Raw genomic sequence first — 19,265 nt, forward strand, 5'->3', positions numbered from 1 at the left:
ACTTATATTGCATCAACATTTCATTACACATCTGTAAAAGCAGCTCTCTTTTAAAAAAAAGTCAAAACATCTACCATACTGAAAATGGACCCTCAGTTACTATTTTCACATGGCTTTAATTTATCTGGATCTGTTCATTTTCTTGAAAAGGCTTTCGGTTTTAAGGAAATGATGTAGACTTTATTTTAACATGCCTTTTTAAAGAGCAAGTGAAATAATTCCACAGAGGCCAGTATCCCGCCATCAAGTCCCCCTTTATTTACATGTGGAGAGTCATTGACACTGATCCAGCTCCCTCAGAGGCAGCTCTCAGAGAGAACACAACCTCTGACACTCCTGTTCATATCTGTCAGTCAGGGCTCCCAGATTGGACCATATTAACAGACTCAATCAAGGAACCTATATTCCATGAGGTCCATGTGGCTGACCTTGTTAAAAATCACTACATAAGTAATTTATTTTGGTTTTTTTTCCTTAAGGTGGTGTCTGGGTGTGTATGCATGCATGAGAGAGAGAGTGAGAGTGAGAGAGTGAGTGTGAGAGAGAGTGAGAGAGAGAGAGTGTGAGAGAGAGAGAGTGTGAGAGAGAGAGAGTGTGAGAGAGAGAGAGTGTGAGAGAGTGAGAGTGTGAGAGAGTGAGAGTGTGAGAGAGTGAGAGTGTGAGAGAGTGAGAGTGTGTAGTCGTGAGAGAGTGTAGTCGTGAGAGACAGTCTTGAGGCAGAGTGGCATCTCCCTGTCTCTAGCGCTCTAGGTTTCAGGCCCACCCCAGAACTTTGTGGCTATGAAAGGTGCATTCATAAAGCATCAAGCAGGTTGATCATCCTGAAAACTGTTTCAACATGTTTACAACAGGCAGTAAGAACAATGGAATCTTCTGGTCTGCCAGTCTTGGTGCAGAGTTGCACCCCTCAACTTACAGCCTCTGACTTTGGACCAGTTACCCACCGAGTAAATCTAACGATGGAAATAAATATAAATGTGTGCTGTGTCTGCACGTGTGTCTTTGAGTCAAAACAAGTAAATAGTTGACATGGTACTAAGAATCAAGGCTGGGTATTATATCTCTTCCCTAGTCTATAAGAATGGTGATCTTTGCCTTCACAAGGAAACACTGAGTATCCTCTATGAATTCTCACAGTTGTATCTCAGAGTCAGAGTCCTACAGCACAGCGACAGGCTCTTTGGCTCAAACTGGTCCATGCCGACCAAAATGTCCACTCAGGGTAACCCCATTTCCCTGCACTTGGCCCATACTCTTCTAAACCTTTCCTACTCATGTATTTGTCCAAATGCCTTTTAAATGTTAATGTACCCACCTCAACCAGTTCCATTGGCAGCTGATTCTACATGTGTACCACCCTCTAAAAACGTTGCCCCTCAGGTTCCCTTTCATTCTTTCCCTCCAACCTTAAACTGATGCCCTCTAATCCTTCATTCCCAACCCTATCCATGCCTCTCATGACCTTATACACTTCTAGAAGATCCCCCTCAGTCTTTTGCACTCCAAAAGAAAATAGTCAGACTGTCTAACCGTTCCCTCTAACTGAGGCCATCGAGTCCTGGTAACATCCTTGTAAATTTCTTCTGTATTCTTTCTAGTTTGATAACATCTTTCCTATAGCAAGGTGACCAAAACAGAATGCAATACTCCAAGTGCGGCCTCACCAACATCCTGTACAACTGCAACATAACTTCCCAACTTCTATACTCAATGCCCTGACTGATGAAGGCCAATGTGCCAAAAAGCATTCTTCACTGCTCTGTCTACTAGTGACTCCACTTTCAGAGAACCGCGCACCTAAACTTCAAGGTCCCTCTGTTCCACTACCATTCACTATGAAACTTCTGCCTTGATTTGACTTTCCCAAATGCAAGACCTCACACATATCGATATTAAACTCCATTTGCCATTTCTCAGCCCACTTCTCCAGCTGATCATGGTCCTACTGCAATTTCTGATAATCTTCCTCATTGTCCACAATACCTCCTATTTAGTGTCATCTGCAAACTTACTAATCATGCCTTGATATCGATAACAAACAGCAATGGGCCCAGCACTGACCCCCTGAGGCACTCCACTAGTCACAGGCCTCCATCCTTCCACTATTACCCTCTGCTTCCTATTAACAAGCCAATTGTGTATCCAATTTGCCAGCTCCCCCAGGATTCCATACAATCTAACCTTCCACAGCAGCCTACCATATGGAAACTTATCAAAAGGTTTTCCTGAAACCCATATAGATTACATCTACTGCCCTGCCCTCGTCAATCTTTCTGGTCACTTCATCAAAGAACTCTAACAAATTTGTGAGGTATGATCTCCCACACACAAAGCCATGCTGACTATTCTTAAATCAAACCTTGTCTTTCCAAATGCATGTATATCTGATCTCTCAGAATCTTCTCAATTAACTTACCTCCCACAGCTGTTAAACTTACTGATGTTTAGTTCCCAGGTTTTTCTCTACAGCCCTTCTTGAATGAGGGCACAACATTCATTACCCTTCAAGTTTTCCGGGACTCACTCGTGGCTAACAATGATGCTGGAATATCAGCCAGGGCCACCACAATTTCTTTTCTAGCCTTTTGCAGTGTTCTTGGACATGTCTGGTCAAGGCCAGGAGATTTATTCACCTTCATACATTCTAATACATCCAACAGCTCATCAACCGAGATATTGACTGTCCCCAGGATGTGACCACTAACTTCCCCAAGTTCCCAAGTCTTCATGGTCTTTCTCCACAGTAAACCCAGAGGAGAAATATTCATCGAGAACCTTGCCTATCCCCTGCAGTTCTACACATACGTGTCTACTTTGGTCCTTGAAGGCCCCTATTCTCTCTCTAGTTATTCTTTTTCCTTTAACATACTTAAAAGAATCTCTTTGGATTCACCCTAATCTTCTCAGCCAAGGCTATCTCATGCCCCCTTTTTGTCCTCCCTCCCCTCTGCCCCTCCCCCCCCCCCCCCCCTCCCCACCCCAGTCCACCGATGTCCTTCTTCAGTAAACTCCCGTATCCCCTGTATACCTCCAGGGATTCCTTGACCCCAAACTGCCTGTTCCTGTTCCATACCACCTTTTATCTGGTCAAAGCCTAATATTTATTTAGTGTTAAATGCAACAGTTGCGTTTTTCAAATTGCACATCACATTTCTGAAACAATTTCCACATTCTAAACCCTCTGAAGTCATTTCTTCCTCTTTACATACTTAATAGATTAGATTACTTACAGTGTGGAAACAGGCCCTTCGGCCCAACAAGTCCACACCGCCCCGCCGAAGCGCAACCCACCCATACCCCTACACCTACCACTTACCTAACACTACAGGTAATTTTAGCATGGCCAATTCACCTGACCTGCCCATTTTTTGGACTGTAGGAGGAAACCGGAGCACCCGGAGGAAACCCACGCAGACACGGGGAGAACGTGCAAACTCCACACACACAGTCAGTCGCCTGAGTCGGGAATTGAACTCTGGTCTCTGGCGCTGTGAGGCAGCAGTGCTAACCACTGTGCCACCGTGCCGCCATGGTCTTACATTTTTTAGCTTTGGACATGGCCAACAAGTGGAATGATCAAGCCTCATCATTGTTTTAAAGATTTCTATCACATTACCATTAGAGAAAAGAGCTCCCCACTTATTTCACCTTTGTGGGTATTCATACCCTCTCTTCTGGTATCATCCTCACGAATGACGTTGCATCTTCCCCAGCGGACCTTATATCATTATGTGGAGATTAAAATCTTTGCTTTCATTCCCTGGTAGGTCAGCTAATAAGGATCAATTTTGTTACCCCGGACAAGACCCTCACTTCGGAGTCAGATTCAAACTCCCCACCAGAGACCTACAGCATCAAATCTAGACTGACACTTGCAGTTCAAGACTGAGGGAGCGCTGCAGTACCAGGGTGATTTGTTTTGATTAAAATTAACTAGGGACCACATCTTCTTTCTTCGGTGGGTGTAAAAGATTTCACCGTCACTACTTAGATGACAAGCAGGGAGGTTCTCCAAGGCGTGGCCATGAATATTTATCTCTTAACTAATATCATAAAATCAGACCTTTCAATTTCATCTGTGAGGTGGCTGCTTGCAAAGTGGTTGCTGCAATTGTCACATTACAATAGTGTCTTCATGTTAAAGCAGTTAATTGGAAGCATTTTCGAATTAAAAGATGTGTGAAAGGGGCTATGTAAAATGTAAGTTCTTTCTTGCTTTTATTTTAACTCACCTATAATTTGGGATTTTTTCTGAAAGGCCAAAGTCTCCCACCACAGCCGTGTATGATTTCCCTTCATGCTTCACCAGGCAGTTCTGAAAAGGAAAATAGAGTAATATTTCCAATGCTTCTGGATGAATCCCATTTGGGCCTTTTCCTCAAATGAAGCGAGTGAACTCAGTTGTTTTATTGATTAATAAGATCTGGGCATCATTTGGCTAGGCCGGCATATATTGCCCATCCCTATTTATAGCTCACCACCACCTTCTCCAGGGTCGACATATTTTGAGATTGAATGAAAAGATGTAATTGCATATTGACCAGTCTGACTGAACAGCAGCTGTCTGCAGTATTGGGTCATGGAGGAGAGGGATTCTCCAACACACTGCATCCACCTGGACACCCCGCGCTGGCCTATTACCTGCCCTCGACCTCTTCATTTCCAACTGCCGCCGGGACATTAACCGCCTCAACCTGTCTACCCCCCTCCCCCATTCCAACCTCTCACCCTCACAACGTGCAGCCCTCCAATCCCTCTGCTCCAATCCCGACCTCACCATCAAGCCAGCGGATAAAGGGGGCGCAGTGGTAGTCTGGCGCACTGACCTCTACACCGCTGAAGCCAAACGCCAACTCGAGGACACCTCTTCCTACTGCCCCCTCGACCATGACCCCACTCCCCATCACCAAACCATCCTCTCCCAGAACCTCATCACCTCAGGAGATCTCCCACCCACAGCTTCCAACCTCAAAGTCCGGGAACCCCGCACTGCCCGGTTCTACCTCCTTCCCAAGATCCACAAGCCTGACCACCCTGGCTGACCCATTGTCTCAGCATGCTCCTGCCCCACTGAACTCATCTCTACCTACCTCGACACTGTCCTATCCCCCCTAGTCCAGGAACTCCCCACATACGTTCGAGACACCACCCATGCCCTCCACCTCCTCCAAGACTTCCGTTTCCCCGGCCCCCAACTCATCTTCACCATGGATATCCAATCCCTCTACACCTCCATCCACCATGACCAGGGCCTCCAAGCCCTCCGTTTTTTCCCCAACAGTACCCTTCCACCGACACTCTCATTCGTTTGGCCAAACTGGTCCTCACCCTTAACAATTTCTCCTTTGAATCCTCCCACTTCCTCCAGACCAAAGGCGTAGCCATGGGCACACGTATGGGCCCCAGCTATGCCGGTCTCTTTGTTGGCTACGTAGAGCAGTTGATCTTCCGTAATTACACCGGCACCACTCCCCACCTCTTCCTCCGCTACATTGATGACTGCATTGGTGCCACCTCGTGCTCCCGCGAGGAGGTTGAGCAATTCATCAACTTCACCAACACATTCCACCCTGACCTTAAATTTACCTGGACCATCTCTGACACCTCCCTCCCCTTCCTGGACCTCTCCATCTCCATTAATGAAGACCGACTTGACACTGACATTTTTTTACAAACCCACTAAATCCCACTAACTGGATGACACCTCTTCCCACCCTACCTCCTGCAAAAATGCCATCCCGTATTCCCAATTCCTCCGCCTCTGCTAGATCTGCTCCCAGGAGGACCAGTTCCACCACAGAACACACCAGATGGCCTCCTTCTTTAGAGACCGCAATTTCCCTTCCCACGTGATTAAAGATGCCCTCCAATTCATCTAGTCGACATCCCGCACCTTCGCCCTCAGACCCCACCCCTCCAACCATAACAAGGACAGAACGCCCCCGGTGCTCACCTTCCACCCTACCAACCTTCGCACAAACCAAATCATCCGCCGACATTTCCGCCACCTCCAGGGATATATTTCCCTCCCCACCCCTTTCCGCCTTCCGCAAAGACCGTTCCCTCCGTGACTACCTGGTCAGGTCCACACCCCCCTACAACCCACCCTCCCAGCCTGGCACTTTCCCCTGCCATCGCAGGAACTGCAAAACCTGTGCCCACACCTCCTCCCTCACCTCTATCCAAGGCCCTAAAGGAGCCTTCCACATCCATCAAAGTTTTACCTGCACATCCACCAATATCATTTATTGTATCCGTTGCTCCCGATGCGGTCTCCTCTACATTAGGGAGACTGGGCGCCTCCTAGCAGAGCGCTTTAGGGAACATCTCCGGGACACCCGCACCAATCAACCATACCGCCCCGTGGCCCAACATTTCAACTCCCCCTCCCACTTTGCCAAGGACATGGAGGTCCTGGGCCTCCTTCACCACTGCTCCCTCACCACCAGATGCCTGGAGGAAGAACGCCTCATCTTCCGCCTTGGAACACTTCAACCCCAGGGCATCAATGTGCATTTCACAAGTTTCCTCACTTCCCCTTCCCCCACCTCACCCTAGTTCCAAACCTCCAGCTCAACACTGTCCCCATGACTTGTCCGGACTTGTCCGACCTGCCTATCTCCTTTTCCACCTATCCGCTCCACACTCTCCTCCCTGACCTATCACCTTCATCCCCTCCCCCATTGTACTCTATGCTACTTTCTCCCCACCCCCACCCTCCTCTAGCTTATCTCTCCATGCTTCAGGCTCACTGCCTTTATTCCTGATGAAGGGCTTTTGCCCGAAACGTCGATTTCGAAGCTCCTTGGATGCTGCCTGAACTGCTGTGCTCTTCCAGCACCACTAATCCAGAATAGGTTTAGAAGGTACTGCCTCAGGATCTTTAGTGAATTCCTGCAGTACGTCTTGGAGGTACTACACACTGCTTTTCTTGAGCATTGCTAGTAGGTGTTTATGGATGCGATGCCAATCTAGTGGGCTTCTTTGTCAAGCCTCTTGAGTGCTGTTGGAGCTGCGCCCATCCAGGCAAGTGAGGAGTATTCTATCATATTCCTGATTTGTGCCTTAATATAGGTTGGATAGACTTTGCAAAGTCAGATGTTTTAGTTAGTCAGTACAGTTTTCCTAGCCTCTGACCTGCTCTTGCGGCCAGTGTACTTATGTGGTTAGTTCAGTTTCTGGTCAATCATAACCCCCCAGAATGCTGACAATAGGGAATTCAGTGACACTCATGCCACTGAATGTCAAGGAGTGGTTATTAGATTGTCTCTTGTTGGCGATGGTCATTGCCTGGCAACTGTGTGGTGTGAACGTTACTTGCCGATTGTCAGTACAAGCTTGGATATTGTCCAGGTCTTGCTGCTTTTGGACATGGACTGCTTCAGTATCTGAGGAGTCGCAAATGATGTGAATATTGTGTCATCAGCAAACATCCCCACTTCTGAACTTAGTGATGGATGAAGGCTGTTGATGAAACAGCTGAAGATGACACTACACTGAGGAACTCCTGGAGAGAGAAGACTCGAAGCTGAGATAACTAACCAACAACCATAACCATCTTCCTTTCAGTCAGGTATTGTTCCAAACAGCAGAAAGTTTCCCCCGATTCCGAAAGATTCCAGATTCGTTAGGGCTCCTTGGTGCCACACTCGGTTGAGTTTGGCTTTGATGTCAGGAGCTGTCACTCTCACCTCCCCTTTGGAATTCAGTTCTTTTATTCATGTTTGAACCAAGGCTGTAATGAGGGCAGGAACTGCGTGGCTCTGGTGGAACCTCAATTGGATAACACTGAGCAGGTGGTTGCTGAGCAAATGCTGCTTGGCAACACTGTTGATGGCATCTTCCATCACTCCACTGATGGTCAAGAGTAGACTGATGGGGCAGTAATTGGCTGGGTTGGATTTGTCTTGTATCCAGGATATACCTGGGCAATTTTTCACATAGTCATATCGATGCCAGTGTTGTATCTTTACTAGAACAGCTTGCCCAAGTATAGATATTTTTCATCAACCTCTTGAAACAGGTCTGTCTCACCTGCAGGGTAGGACAACAACTTGGACTTCCTGGCCTACAGGCAATTGTCCAGGTATATCCTGCGCAAAAAAGTTGGACAAATGAGATTTGACTAATTACCATTCCCTCAGTGTACTGAGAATTATCTAGCAATAACACAGTATTATCAAGTAGCACTCAAGGCAGTAACTTGCCTTCCCTCCGTTTGCATGCTGCCAGAGCTACTCAGCTCTAGACCTCATTACAGCCTGGTCCAAACTGGACAGTAGAGCTAAATCTCAGAAGCCAGGTCAAAATGATTGGCCCTGATTTCAAGACAACATTTGACTCGACGTGGCATGAAGAGGTCCCCACAAAATTGTTCTCAATAGGAAATGGGGGGAGAAGGCACCAGTGGCTTGCATCATAGCTAGGACAAGAGAGTTAGCTATAGTTATCAAAGTCTAAATATCTCAGCTCCAAGACATCTCTGCAGGAGTTCCACAGTGTAAATAGCTTCCTAACTGACTTGTTCAGTGATGTTTACATACCTCTAGAGTAGGTGGGACATGAAACCCAGGCCATGCTTGTTCAGAGTAGGGACACTACCACTGCACCACAAGAACATTCAGTTCCTCAAATGTAGATACTTCCTAATCAACCCTGTTGAGAGATAGAATATCTGAACAGATAGGACCTGAACCCAAGTCTCCCAACAGCCCTTAGATACACAGTGTTGTGTCCTAGGCCCGATCATTTTCGGCTGGTTCATCAACATCAATTCCCTTGATTATAAAAGGTCAAAAAGTGAAGAATGCATTGGTCAGCGCCATTCATGGTCCCTCAGATAGTGAAACAGTTTAATGTCCATAACCAGCAAAATTGGACAATGATCATTTTTGGTGGAAAATTATGTTTGTGCCAAACAAGTTGCAGGTACTGACCAGCTCCAGCAAAAGAGAGTCTAACTGATCGCTTTTAAAGTTCAATGGCATGACCATGCCTGAGTAGTCTCACCATCAATGTCCTGGAGGTTATAGTGACCAGAAACTGAAATGAAGTAGCTATATAAATATGGTGGTCACAAGTGCAGGTCAAAGACTGGGAATCTTGCAACAAATAACTCATCTACTGACTCCCCACAGCCTGTCCAATATCAATAAGGTCAAGAGTGTGGTGCTGCAAAAGCACAGCAGGTCAGACAGCATCTGAGGAGCAGGAGAATCGACTGAAGGGCTATGCCTGAAATGTTAATTCCCCCTGCTCCTCAGATACTGCCTGGCCTGCTGTGCTTTTCCAGCACCACACTCAACTCTGATCTCCAGCATCCGCAGTCCTCACTTTCTCCCAATAGCTGTAAGGCACAAGTCAGGAATTGATAATAATTGCTGAAGCTTGTGTAGTGTAAGAAGCCTCCACGTATAGGAAAATTCCCATTTGGAATCAGAGAAGAGTCTTCTGAATGAATAAAGTTACCTTGCTTCTTTTATGCTTTCCCTTCCATGTAGTTCAGAAATTAGTTCCTGAAGTCTAGACATTTATATCCAATTTCTGAATTATATGAAGGCAATCTGGTGGATTCAGGTCAAGAAGGAACTTACACATTTATGAGGTTTACTACTAACTTTACAGCTAGTAAAATGCTTTTCAAGTGTAGTCCATTGTGATGTAGTGAACACAGTTGAGAGTTTGAGCACAGCAAGGTTCCACAAACAACAAAAAAAAGGACAAATAACCAGTTACTCACTTCAAGTCATATTTATACAGTGACTAACATTGGCTAAGATCAATGGTCAGAAGTCCCTTGCTCTTCCTCAACTCTTGTTTAATTCATTCAGGAATAGGAGAGTCACTGGCTGGGCCAGCATAGTTGCCCTCGAGAAGGTGGGGGTGAGCTGCCTTCTTGAACTGCTGCAGTCCACTTTCTGTAGGTTGACCCACAATGCCCTTAGGGAGAGAATTCCAGAATTTTGACCCAGTGACAGTGAAGGAATGGCGACAGATTTCCAAGTCAGGATGGCGAGTGGCTTTGAGGGGAACTTGTAGGTGGCGGCATTCCCACGTTTCTGTAGCCCTTGTCCTTCTAGATGGAAGTAGATCATGGGTTCTTTAGTCAACTACTGGTGAGTTCTGGTGGAGAATTTCTCTAGAATGCATTGAGCAAGGTGGAGCAATGAGGAAGGGATACAATGTTCTGCATGGATTAAGCCAAGCTAAGCTGAACATCCTTCTAATCCGATGTTGTCTTGCTAACTACAGTTTGATATCTCTGGTTTACTTACCTTCGATGTCAAATCACGATGAAAGATTCCCTTGGAGTGCAGGTAGCACAGGCCTTTTGCAATGTCCAAAGCCAGCTTAATCCTCACCAACCAAGACAAATACTCATGGCTGCCTAGCACTTGCTCAAGGCTCCCTCCATTAATGTACTGAAGGAAAGAACAAAAGAAAAAAGGCCAAGATTAATGGATATTATTCATAAAAATACCAGTGCGTTTGCAATCTTCTCACTTTTATCTGAATCTTACAACGCAATTTGTGTGGACAACGTGGGACAGAGGTAACTGCTGCAAATTGTGGGCAACTGTGTCACAACCTCCCTTCTGCATTGCTTTGTCTTCATTCTAATAGATACAACTGGGTAAAAGGGGATGTCACTTCCAGCCAGTGCTGTTTGCCCCCATGTCTGCCTCAACATCATCTCTTTTACATATATAGTACACAGAGGGTCAAAGTGAACACTTCATTCAGGTCTACAATTTTACAAACTCGTGTCTCAGTCTCGGTTGCTATATTCATGCAATGTGCAGCAGTAAAATAGGACACATTCACTCCCATCTGAATGATTTGTGAATTTCTAGATCCACTTCTAAGCCTACAATACACATTCAGTATAAAAAAAAACGTCCAAGTTATAATCCTCTTGATGTGTGTGATGCTGCTAGCCCTAATCAGTTTATCTGGCTGCTTATGAAGAGGTGACACTGGCAGAAACGTGTCTTTTACATTGATGTGACAGGATAGAAATAATCCCTTAAACCCAATTGGTCTATTTTGGTGGTAATGCTTCATACAAACTTCCACCCACCCAATCTCATCTCACACCTTCTGTATATCTTTCTACTGCATGCATTTATCATAATTTCCTTTAAGCACTATTAAGCTCAACCACTCCATGTCAAATTATAGAATGGTGACAGCCCAAAATGAGGTGACCCCATGTCAGTACTCTCGCTTTCTGAATAAATCCCACTCTCCTGGCTTTGCCCCAAATCCCTGCAAATCTGCTCTCTTCAGGTGCTCATTCAGTTCCTTTTAAAGCCACAACTGAATCGGTCTCAAAAATAGAAATTGCTGGAAAAGCTCAGCAGGTCAGGCAGCATGTGCGGAGAGAAATCAGAGTCAACTCAAAATGGAGTTCTGAAGAAATTCTAAGGAAGGATCACTTTACCAGAAACTTTAACTCTGATTTCTTTCCACAGGTGCTGCCAGAGCTGCTGATCTTTTCCAGCAATTTCTGTTTTTGTCTCTGATTTACAGCATCCGCCTCTCTCCCAGGCAGTACATTCCAGATCCTAACCACTTGAGATATAAAAAGAAAGCTTACCTTCATGCCACTCATTGGCGGTTTTACCACTCATCCTATAAAATTTCCCACTATCACCTACACAGTGTTTTACAACTTCTGTAGTTTGTGCGATCTCACTGCTCACTGGGATAAAGAAGGTTCTCTTCAACTTCCTATCAGATTTAATTAGCTGGCTTAATATTTGTGATCTATAATTTTGGATTCACCCAGGAGAGAAAACATTTCCTCTATTGTTATGATCCCAGCTGACGGTAATGCCGGACAATTCAGATCAGAGAGAGTGAAACCGCCTTGACAGACAGACAGTCAGTTTATTTTTCTGTTGTTTACCATGGAGGTCCCTCACGGAACATATTCACAAGAAGCTGCCAACATACTTTTAACAAAAGACAGTCTGTCACACAAGAGAATAAAATGCAACAGTGTTACACCAGACAATAATTATTAAATCATCTCAGTACAAACATTACCAAGAAAAACTAATTCCTTTTATCCCATCAATGTCCATACAGCACTCAAACCTCACTGAAGAGTCACTCATCTCTGCACTAAAGCTTCCTGCTCAGCTGATATGACTGCAGTCAGTTTTTTTTCCCCCAGAAAATTGCTATACTACGAGCACGGCCTTTCTATTGAGTCCATACGCAAGGAGCCACCTTAGCTTAGCACCGGACAGCCACTTACACTAGAGTGCTGGAGTTGAGCATCTCAGTGGAGGAAGGAGCGAGGTGTTTAGTTACTTTTGCCTAAACAAAGCAGCTAATTGGAAAATTAAATTGGTGAATATTTCTAGTCTTTAATGTAAAAGTGAGGTGCTTACTTAGATTACTTACAGTGTGGAATCAGGCCCTTCGGCCCAACAAGTCCACACCGACCCGCCGAAGCACAACCCACCCATTCCCCTACATTTACCCCTTACCTAACACTACGGGCAGTTTAGCGTGGCCAATTCACCTGACCTGCACATCTTTGGACTGTGGGAGGAAACCGGAGGAAACCCACGGGGAGAACATGCAAACTCCACACAGTCAGTCACCTGAGGTGGGAATTGAACCCGGGTCCCTGGCGCTGTGAGGCAGCAGTGCTAACCACTGTGCCACCGTGCTGAACCATCTGCTCTTACATCTCTTGATTTTAAAACTTCCTTTAAAATTACTCGAGGACTCTGCTTCAATCACCTTTTCAAGAAGAAAGTTCCAAAAGATCCACAGACCTGTCAAGTGCCTAGTGAGAGGTTTGGTAGAAGAATGACCCTCATCTTTGACGAAAGTGGCAGGGGAGTTGTTTAGTGAAAAGGAGGGGGAATTAATTATCAAACCACAGCTGTGTCAAGGCGGGGAATTAGTTCCCACTGAAGAGAAACTGCTCAGTACAGCCTCTGACATTCCACAACAGGATGTTCAGGAGAGGCAAGCTTTCCATTTAACTGGAATCTTAACAAACATGCGAGTGATTTACTGGGCCTGCCTGGAAGCTGGTTTCAGGAATGACTCACCAAGTAATGAGCCAACAGCAACAAGTCCTGGCAACTCCTAGAACAAGGGCCTGAAAAGGCAATCTCATGAGAGATAGCTAGAGCGAGAGAGAGAGAGCGCGAGAGAGGGAGAGAGAGGGACAGAATCTGCTCCCCAACATTCCCACTTGTCAGTGCAAAGCTATTTAATCGTCCAGATAATAGTAACAACTCAATTATAGAAAACCTTTCCTGCAGTGAAACATCCTAAAAAGCCAGGAGCAACAAACAAACATTTGACACCAAGCCTTATAAGTAGATATGAGATGACCAGATATTTCTGAAGCACTCAACATTTCTTCAGGATGGTGTGTTGTCTCCCCAGTGCCAGAGTCAAGAATGTCACAGAGCAGCTTCAGAACATGTTTCTGGGGTGCAATGAACAGCCAGAAGTCATGGTCCACTTTGGTACCAATGGCTTAGGTAGGAAGGGGCATGTAGTCCTGCAATGGGGGTTAAATGGGGTAAGTAGAATATTAGCAAGCAGAACAGCTGATGTGATAATTGACAGATTACTTCCAGTTCCACATGTAAGCAGTACAGAAATTGGAGGATAAGGAACATGAATGATGAAAGCTGATGCAGGATAGAAGACTTTTTATTCCTGGGATTGGTTATGGAGGAGATGGCACTTGTACAAGCTGGACATGTTGCCTCAGAATACCCTGTAATGAATTTCTGTTGTGATAGTGTTGTTTGGGAAGATTTAAACAAGCTAATTTGGGGTGTGGGAACTAGGAGAGAATATTAGCAAGTAATACTAGGGTGCAGTAAGTGCTGTAGATAAAACAGGAATAGAAAATAGAAAGTTTTTTTGGTGGGCAGGGGAGGAAGTTGGAGTAAGGGGGAAAGTAATGAGGTCTAAATCAGGGGTAGACTGCACGTTGGGAATGTACGGAGTAAAGTTAATTAAACTGGGGAGTTACACACAGATTATCTTGTGGGATTGTGCTGTCCTAGTGATCTTGGAGACCTGTCTTTCAGAAGGGCAGGTCTGGGCATTTAAACAAAGCTAAGGGGAAATTATGTGCTGTTTTCGATTAAGGAGAGCATTGTGGTACTGGGGAAGGAGGATGTTTTAAATGGACAGAGTCGATTTGGCTCAAACTAACAACTAAGGGGTACGATTACATTGCTGAATACTTGGGATACTTCGCATCTGTTTTCACCTACAAGGCAGATGCTGTCCAGGTCATGGTGACAGAAAAGGAATCTCAATCACTAAACAGGTTTAAAATTCATAATCAGGCGGTATTGGATAAGCTATTGGTATTTAAAGTTGATAAAGCACTGAGACTGGATGAGAAGCTTCCAAGGATATTGAAAGAGGCGAGAGCGGAAATTCCACAGTCACTGGCAATAACCGTTCACTGAAGCATAGAAGATAAAAGCAGGAGTAGGCCATTCAGCCCTTCAAGCCTGCTCCACCATTTAGAATGATCATGACTGATCATCGAACTCAGTACTCTGTTCCCACTTTCTCTGCACATCCTCTGATCCTTTTAGGCCAGAGAACTATATCTACATCTTTCTTGAGAGTCTTCAATGTTTTGGCCCCAACAGTTTCCTGTGGCTGAGAGTTTCACAGATCACTACTCTCTAGATGAGATTTCTCCTTATTTCAGTCATAAAAGGCTTACATCTTATGCACAGACTGTGACTGCTGTGTCTGGACTTCCCAGTCATAGAGTTGTACAGCACGGAAATAGATTCTTCAATCCAACTTGTCCACAACAACCAGATATCCTACATTAATCTAGTCACATTTGCCATTATTTGGCCCATGTCCCTCCAAACCCTTCCTATTCATATACCCATCCTGATGCCTTTCAAATGTTGTAATTGTACCAGCCTCCACCATTCCCTCTGGCAGCTCATTCCATACGCGCACAACTTCTGTGAGGAAAAAGTTGCCCCTTTAGGTCCCTTTTATATTTTTTCCCCTCTCACCTTAAACCAATGCCCTCTGGTTCTGGATTCTCCCACCCTGGGAAGTATCACCAAGTCTTCGAGAACACTCTTCCTGCCTCTACCCTGTCCAATCCGGTTTGAATTTTAGCGGTTCCAATCCTCTATGATTTCTGGAATGGATCCAGAGGACTGGAGAATTGCAAGCATTGCATCTTTGTTCAAAGAAAGTTGTAAAGATCTGCATAGCACGCAATCCAGTCACTTTAACTTTGGTGGTGGGTAAACATGTAGAAACAATTCTTCATGGGGGAAATGAATAGTCACATGGAAAAACGTGGCTTGATTTGGAAAAGACAGCACGGATTTATTAAAGGAAAGTCATGTCTAATAACTTTTTTGGAGATTTTGAAGCTGGATCAGAAAGCGTTGATGATGGAAATGCCGTTGGTGTGATGTACATGGACTTCCAGACAGTACCACACAACAGAATTGTGAGGAAAGTTATAAATCATGGAATAAAAGGGACAGTCATAATGTGGATACAAAATTGGCTGAGGGAGTGGAAACAGAAAATAATGGTTAATGGGTGCTTTTTGGGCTGGAAGAAAGTTTTTCTGGAGTATCCCAGGGTTCAGTATTGGGACCCTTATTTTTCGTGATAAACGTTAATAATCTGGATCTTGGTGTGCAGGGGACAAATAATTTCAGTTTGTAGTTGACACAAAACTTGGAAGAATTATAAGGACGACAGTGAGGATCTCTAAAAGGAGTTTAACATGTTGGTGGAGAGGGCAGATAGGTGGCAGATGAAGTTCAATGCAGCGAAGTGTGAGGTGGTACATTTTTGTATAAGAACTTGGAGAGATATTATAAAAGGGTACCACTCTAAAGGGTGCACAGGAGCAGAGAGAGGAAGAGAGAGCTGCGAATAAAATACATGCTATTTTAGGCTTCAATAATGTGTGTGTAGAACACAAGAGCAGGGCAATTATAGTGAACATCTCTCAGACCTGAACTGTGTACAGTTCTGGGCACCACATGATGGGAAGGATGTGAATGCACTGGGGATAATGCAGAAGGGTTTTAAGAGAATGAGATGAGACAATTCAGTTCAGAGGACATACTGGAGAAATTGGAACTGTTTTCATTGGAGAGGAGAAAGATGATGTTCGACAGAAGTTTTCAAAATCATGATGGGTCTAGCTGGACAGAACAGAGAGGGAGAAACGATCGAGAGTGTGTGGTGCTGGAAAAGCACAGCAGGTCAGACAGCATCAGAGGAGCAGCATAATCGACGTTTCATTCAAAAGCCCTTCATCAGGAAAGAGCCCTCATTCCGGAAAAGTCGATCTTCCTGCTTCTCAGATGCTGCCTGACCTGCTGTGCTTTTCCAGCACCACACTCAACTCTAATCTCCAACATCTGCAGTCCTCATTTTCTCCTAGGGAGAAACTGTTCCCACTTTTGTGAAAGAATCAAGAATCAGTGAGTACAGGTTTGAAGCGTCTTACAGAAGAAGCAAATGGGATGCAAGAAATCTTTTTCACTCAATGAGTAGTTAAGGTATGGAATGCACTACCTAGAAATGTGACGAAGGCAAGTTCAATCAAAACACTCAAGGGGACTGGATGATTATTTTTAAAGAAACAATATTCAGGATTAAGGGGAAAAGACAGAAGATTGGTGATAGACCAATAAGCTCAGAGCTCATGTAGACACGATGGGCCAAATAGCCTCCTTCTGCACTATAACAATCCTGTGTTTCCAGTCAAAGATGTAAGCTTAAAGAGCACCTCAAGACACAGGTAGGGAGTTGAGAGCCTGAGAGGTCTGAGGAACCCATTCCCAGGGAACTAAAGACATGGTTTCTGATCGAGTAAAACGGAGGATATTTAAGTGGTCAAAATTGGAAGAGTGCAGAGATCGTTGACTGTGGGGCTAGACGAGGGCAAATAGACTGGGTGGGGGGGTAAGGGCATGGAGGGCTTTGTAAACAAGTCAGGCCGGAGAACGAACAGACACAGACAAAAAACTTGGAAGTATTGGAAACGGTGAGGAGGACAGCATTGACTCCAGAAGGACATAGTCAAGTTGGTGGAGTGGGCAATGGCATATGAGATTCAAAGCAGAAAATCTTTGTAGGAAAGACAATATAAAATGGGGTACAATTCTAAGTGCAGGATGGGAAGGGTGCAGGAGCAGAGGGATCTGAGTGTATATGTGCATAGATCATTTAAATTGACAGAAAAGGATCAGAGAGCTGTAACTAAAGCAACTATATGAATAAAGCAGCTTTGACTTTAGAGTATAAGAGCTAGGAGGTGATGTTGAAATTGTATAAGACACTTGTTAGACCTCAGCTGGAGTATTGTGTACAGTTGGGGTCACCGCACTAAAAGAAAGGATGTGAATGCATTGGAGAGAGTGCAGAAGCAATTTATAAGAATGGTTCCAGGGATCAGAAACTTCAGTGATGAGATTAAACTGAGGAAGTTGAAATTATTCTCCTTGGAGAGAAGGCGGCAGAGGGATCTGATAGGAGGTTTTCAAAACCACAAATGGACTGGATGGATAGAGAGAAACTGATGCCCCTTTTGAAGGGACAGGAACAAAACAGCATTGATTTAAAATGATGTGCAAAAGAAGCCAGGTTTGTGTGAGGAAAACTTTTATCACACAGTCTGGAGAGTCTGAAATGCACAGCCTGGACAGGTGGTGGGGGCAGGTTCAACTGAGGCATTCAAGAGGGCACTGGACAGTTACTTAGATAAAAATAATGCACAAGAGTATGTGGAAAAAGCAGGCATTGGCACTAGGTAACAATGTTCATTTAACAGGCTGGTGCAAGAATGATGGTCAAGTGACCTCCTTCTGCACCATAACACTTCTGCGGTTCTGAGAAAGTCTTTTGAGACTGCGCAAGCAGCATGCAACATGATGGGGAATTAATCCGAGCCGGAGGTAAAAAAATCCCACAGCTAGCTCAGGATGAAGAGGGGTTTCGGTTTGGGTTGCCTTGCTAACTGTGAAAAGGTCCAATATATCTCACACTCCCACCCAAAACAGAAAGACAAAGCAAAATCAAGAGGCAATATATTTATAGGAGATTCTTCGGACCCAATAACACATGCTTAATTATACTTCGTGTTATTAGCAGATTAGCAATTTTCATTTTAACTGCTTGATTAAATCCAAAGCTCTCCTTCCTGTCACTATTTTTATCAGCTGCCCAGGGAGTAGTGCATAAAACAGCCAGCGACACAGAACAAGAGACACTGAGCAACAGAATGAGGTAGCACAAGGATAACTGGCTTTTAGAGAGAGACAGGGAAAACATCTCTCGTTGTAGATGGGAAGGGGTGACTAAACACAGATGTACGGACACTGCTGGAAAATGTGTGGAGAGAAACAAGAATGAGAAAGAGTGCGGGGGAAAGCCAACAGGAATCATAAGCATGTTGCGGGCTTGTGCACATTGAAGCAGAGCTGTGGTGGTCTTTAACATGAACCCAGGAGGGCAAACAGGTCTTCCTTTAAACATCTCATCTGAAAGATGGCAACTCTGACACTGCAGGACTAGCTCAGAGGTGTCAGCATATATTTTGTGTTCCAGTCTCCGCTAAACCCATATGTTCCTGGCTTAGAGGTGAATGTGTCAACTGAGCCACTGTGGACACCCACAGTACAACCACTCAATGTGGGGAAAAGAGCTTCATGGGTTAATTAGCACAGACAGCAAAGCTTGTGCCAGAGGAAGAGAAACAGAAAGAACAGCAACTTGTTCTACAAAAACAACTCTCTGTGCTGAACAACTAGCTGAACAGGACAGCGAGCTGGTGTACAAGGAATGGTATTCCCATACGTAATAGATCCTTGAACCTCCAACCTTCTGACTCAGAGAGAGCTACCCACAGAGACTATGATTAATATCTGAAAGGAGAAGGAGTAAATCATTGGCATAGTTACCAGTGGTGGGAGTAAGAGTGGGGAAAATAGAGTGAGTGATCAATGACACTAATTGTTGGGGAAGGGGGTTGTAGCCTTTGTGAGGGTTAGATGGAGAATGCGTTGATGTGGGTTTTGACAGTTTACATACCCGTCACTGAACCTGCTGAGAGCACTGCACTGACAAATAAAGCTGAACATGAAGCCAGGAGAGCACCACTCAATGACATGTTCTTCAGTACAATCTCCTCACTCTCAGGTGCTGAATAATTCTTACAATAAGGGATGAGCCCGGGACTGTGTTGCTTAGCAACC

General features: G+C 44.8%; 1 protein-coding gene across 1 annotated transcript in view; it reads right to left on the reverse strand.

Annotated features, from left to right (window-relative positions):
• Nucleotides 1-19,265, reverse strand: part of LOC140494402 (dual specificity testis-specific protein kinase 2-like) — a 134,798-nt gene that overhangs the window by 59,357 nt on the left and 56,176 nt on the right. The window contains exons 4-5 of the mRNA XM_072593589.1: nt 10,275-10,421; nt 4,233-4,315 (exon numbers count right to left, since the gene is read on the reverse strand). Of these exons, the coding sequence (XP_072449690.1) occupies nt 4,233-4,315; nt 10,275-10,421 (230 nt within the window). The remainder of the gene's footprint in view (nt 1-4,232; nt 4,316-10,274; nt 10,422-19,265) is intronic.

The sequence above is a fragment of the Chiloscyllium punctatum genome, chromosome 2 (assembly GCF_047496795.1).
Source record: "Chiloscyllium punctatum isolate Juve2018m chromosome 2, sChiPun1.3, whole genome shotgun sequence".
In the NCBI taxonomy this organism is placed as follows: Eukaryota; Metazoa; Chordata; class Chondrichthyes; order Orectolobiformes; family Hemiscylliidae; genus Chiloscyllium; species Chiloscyllium punctatum.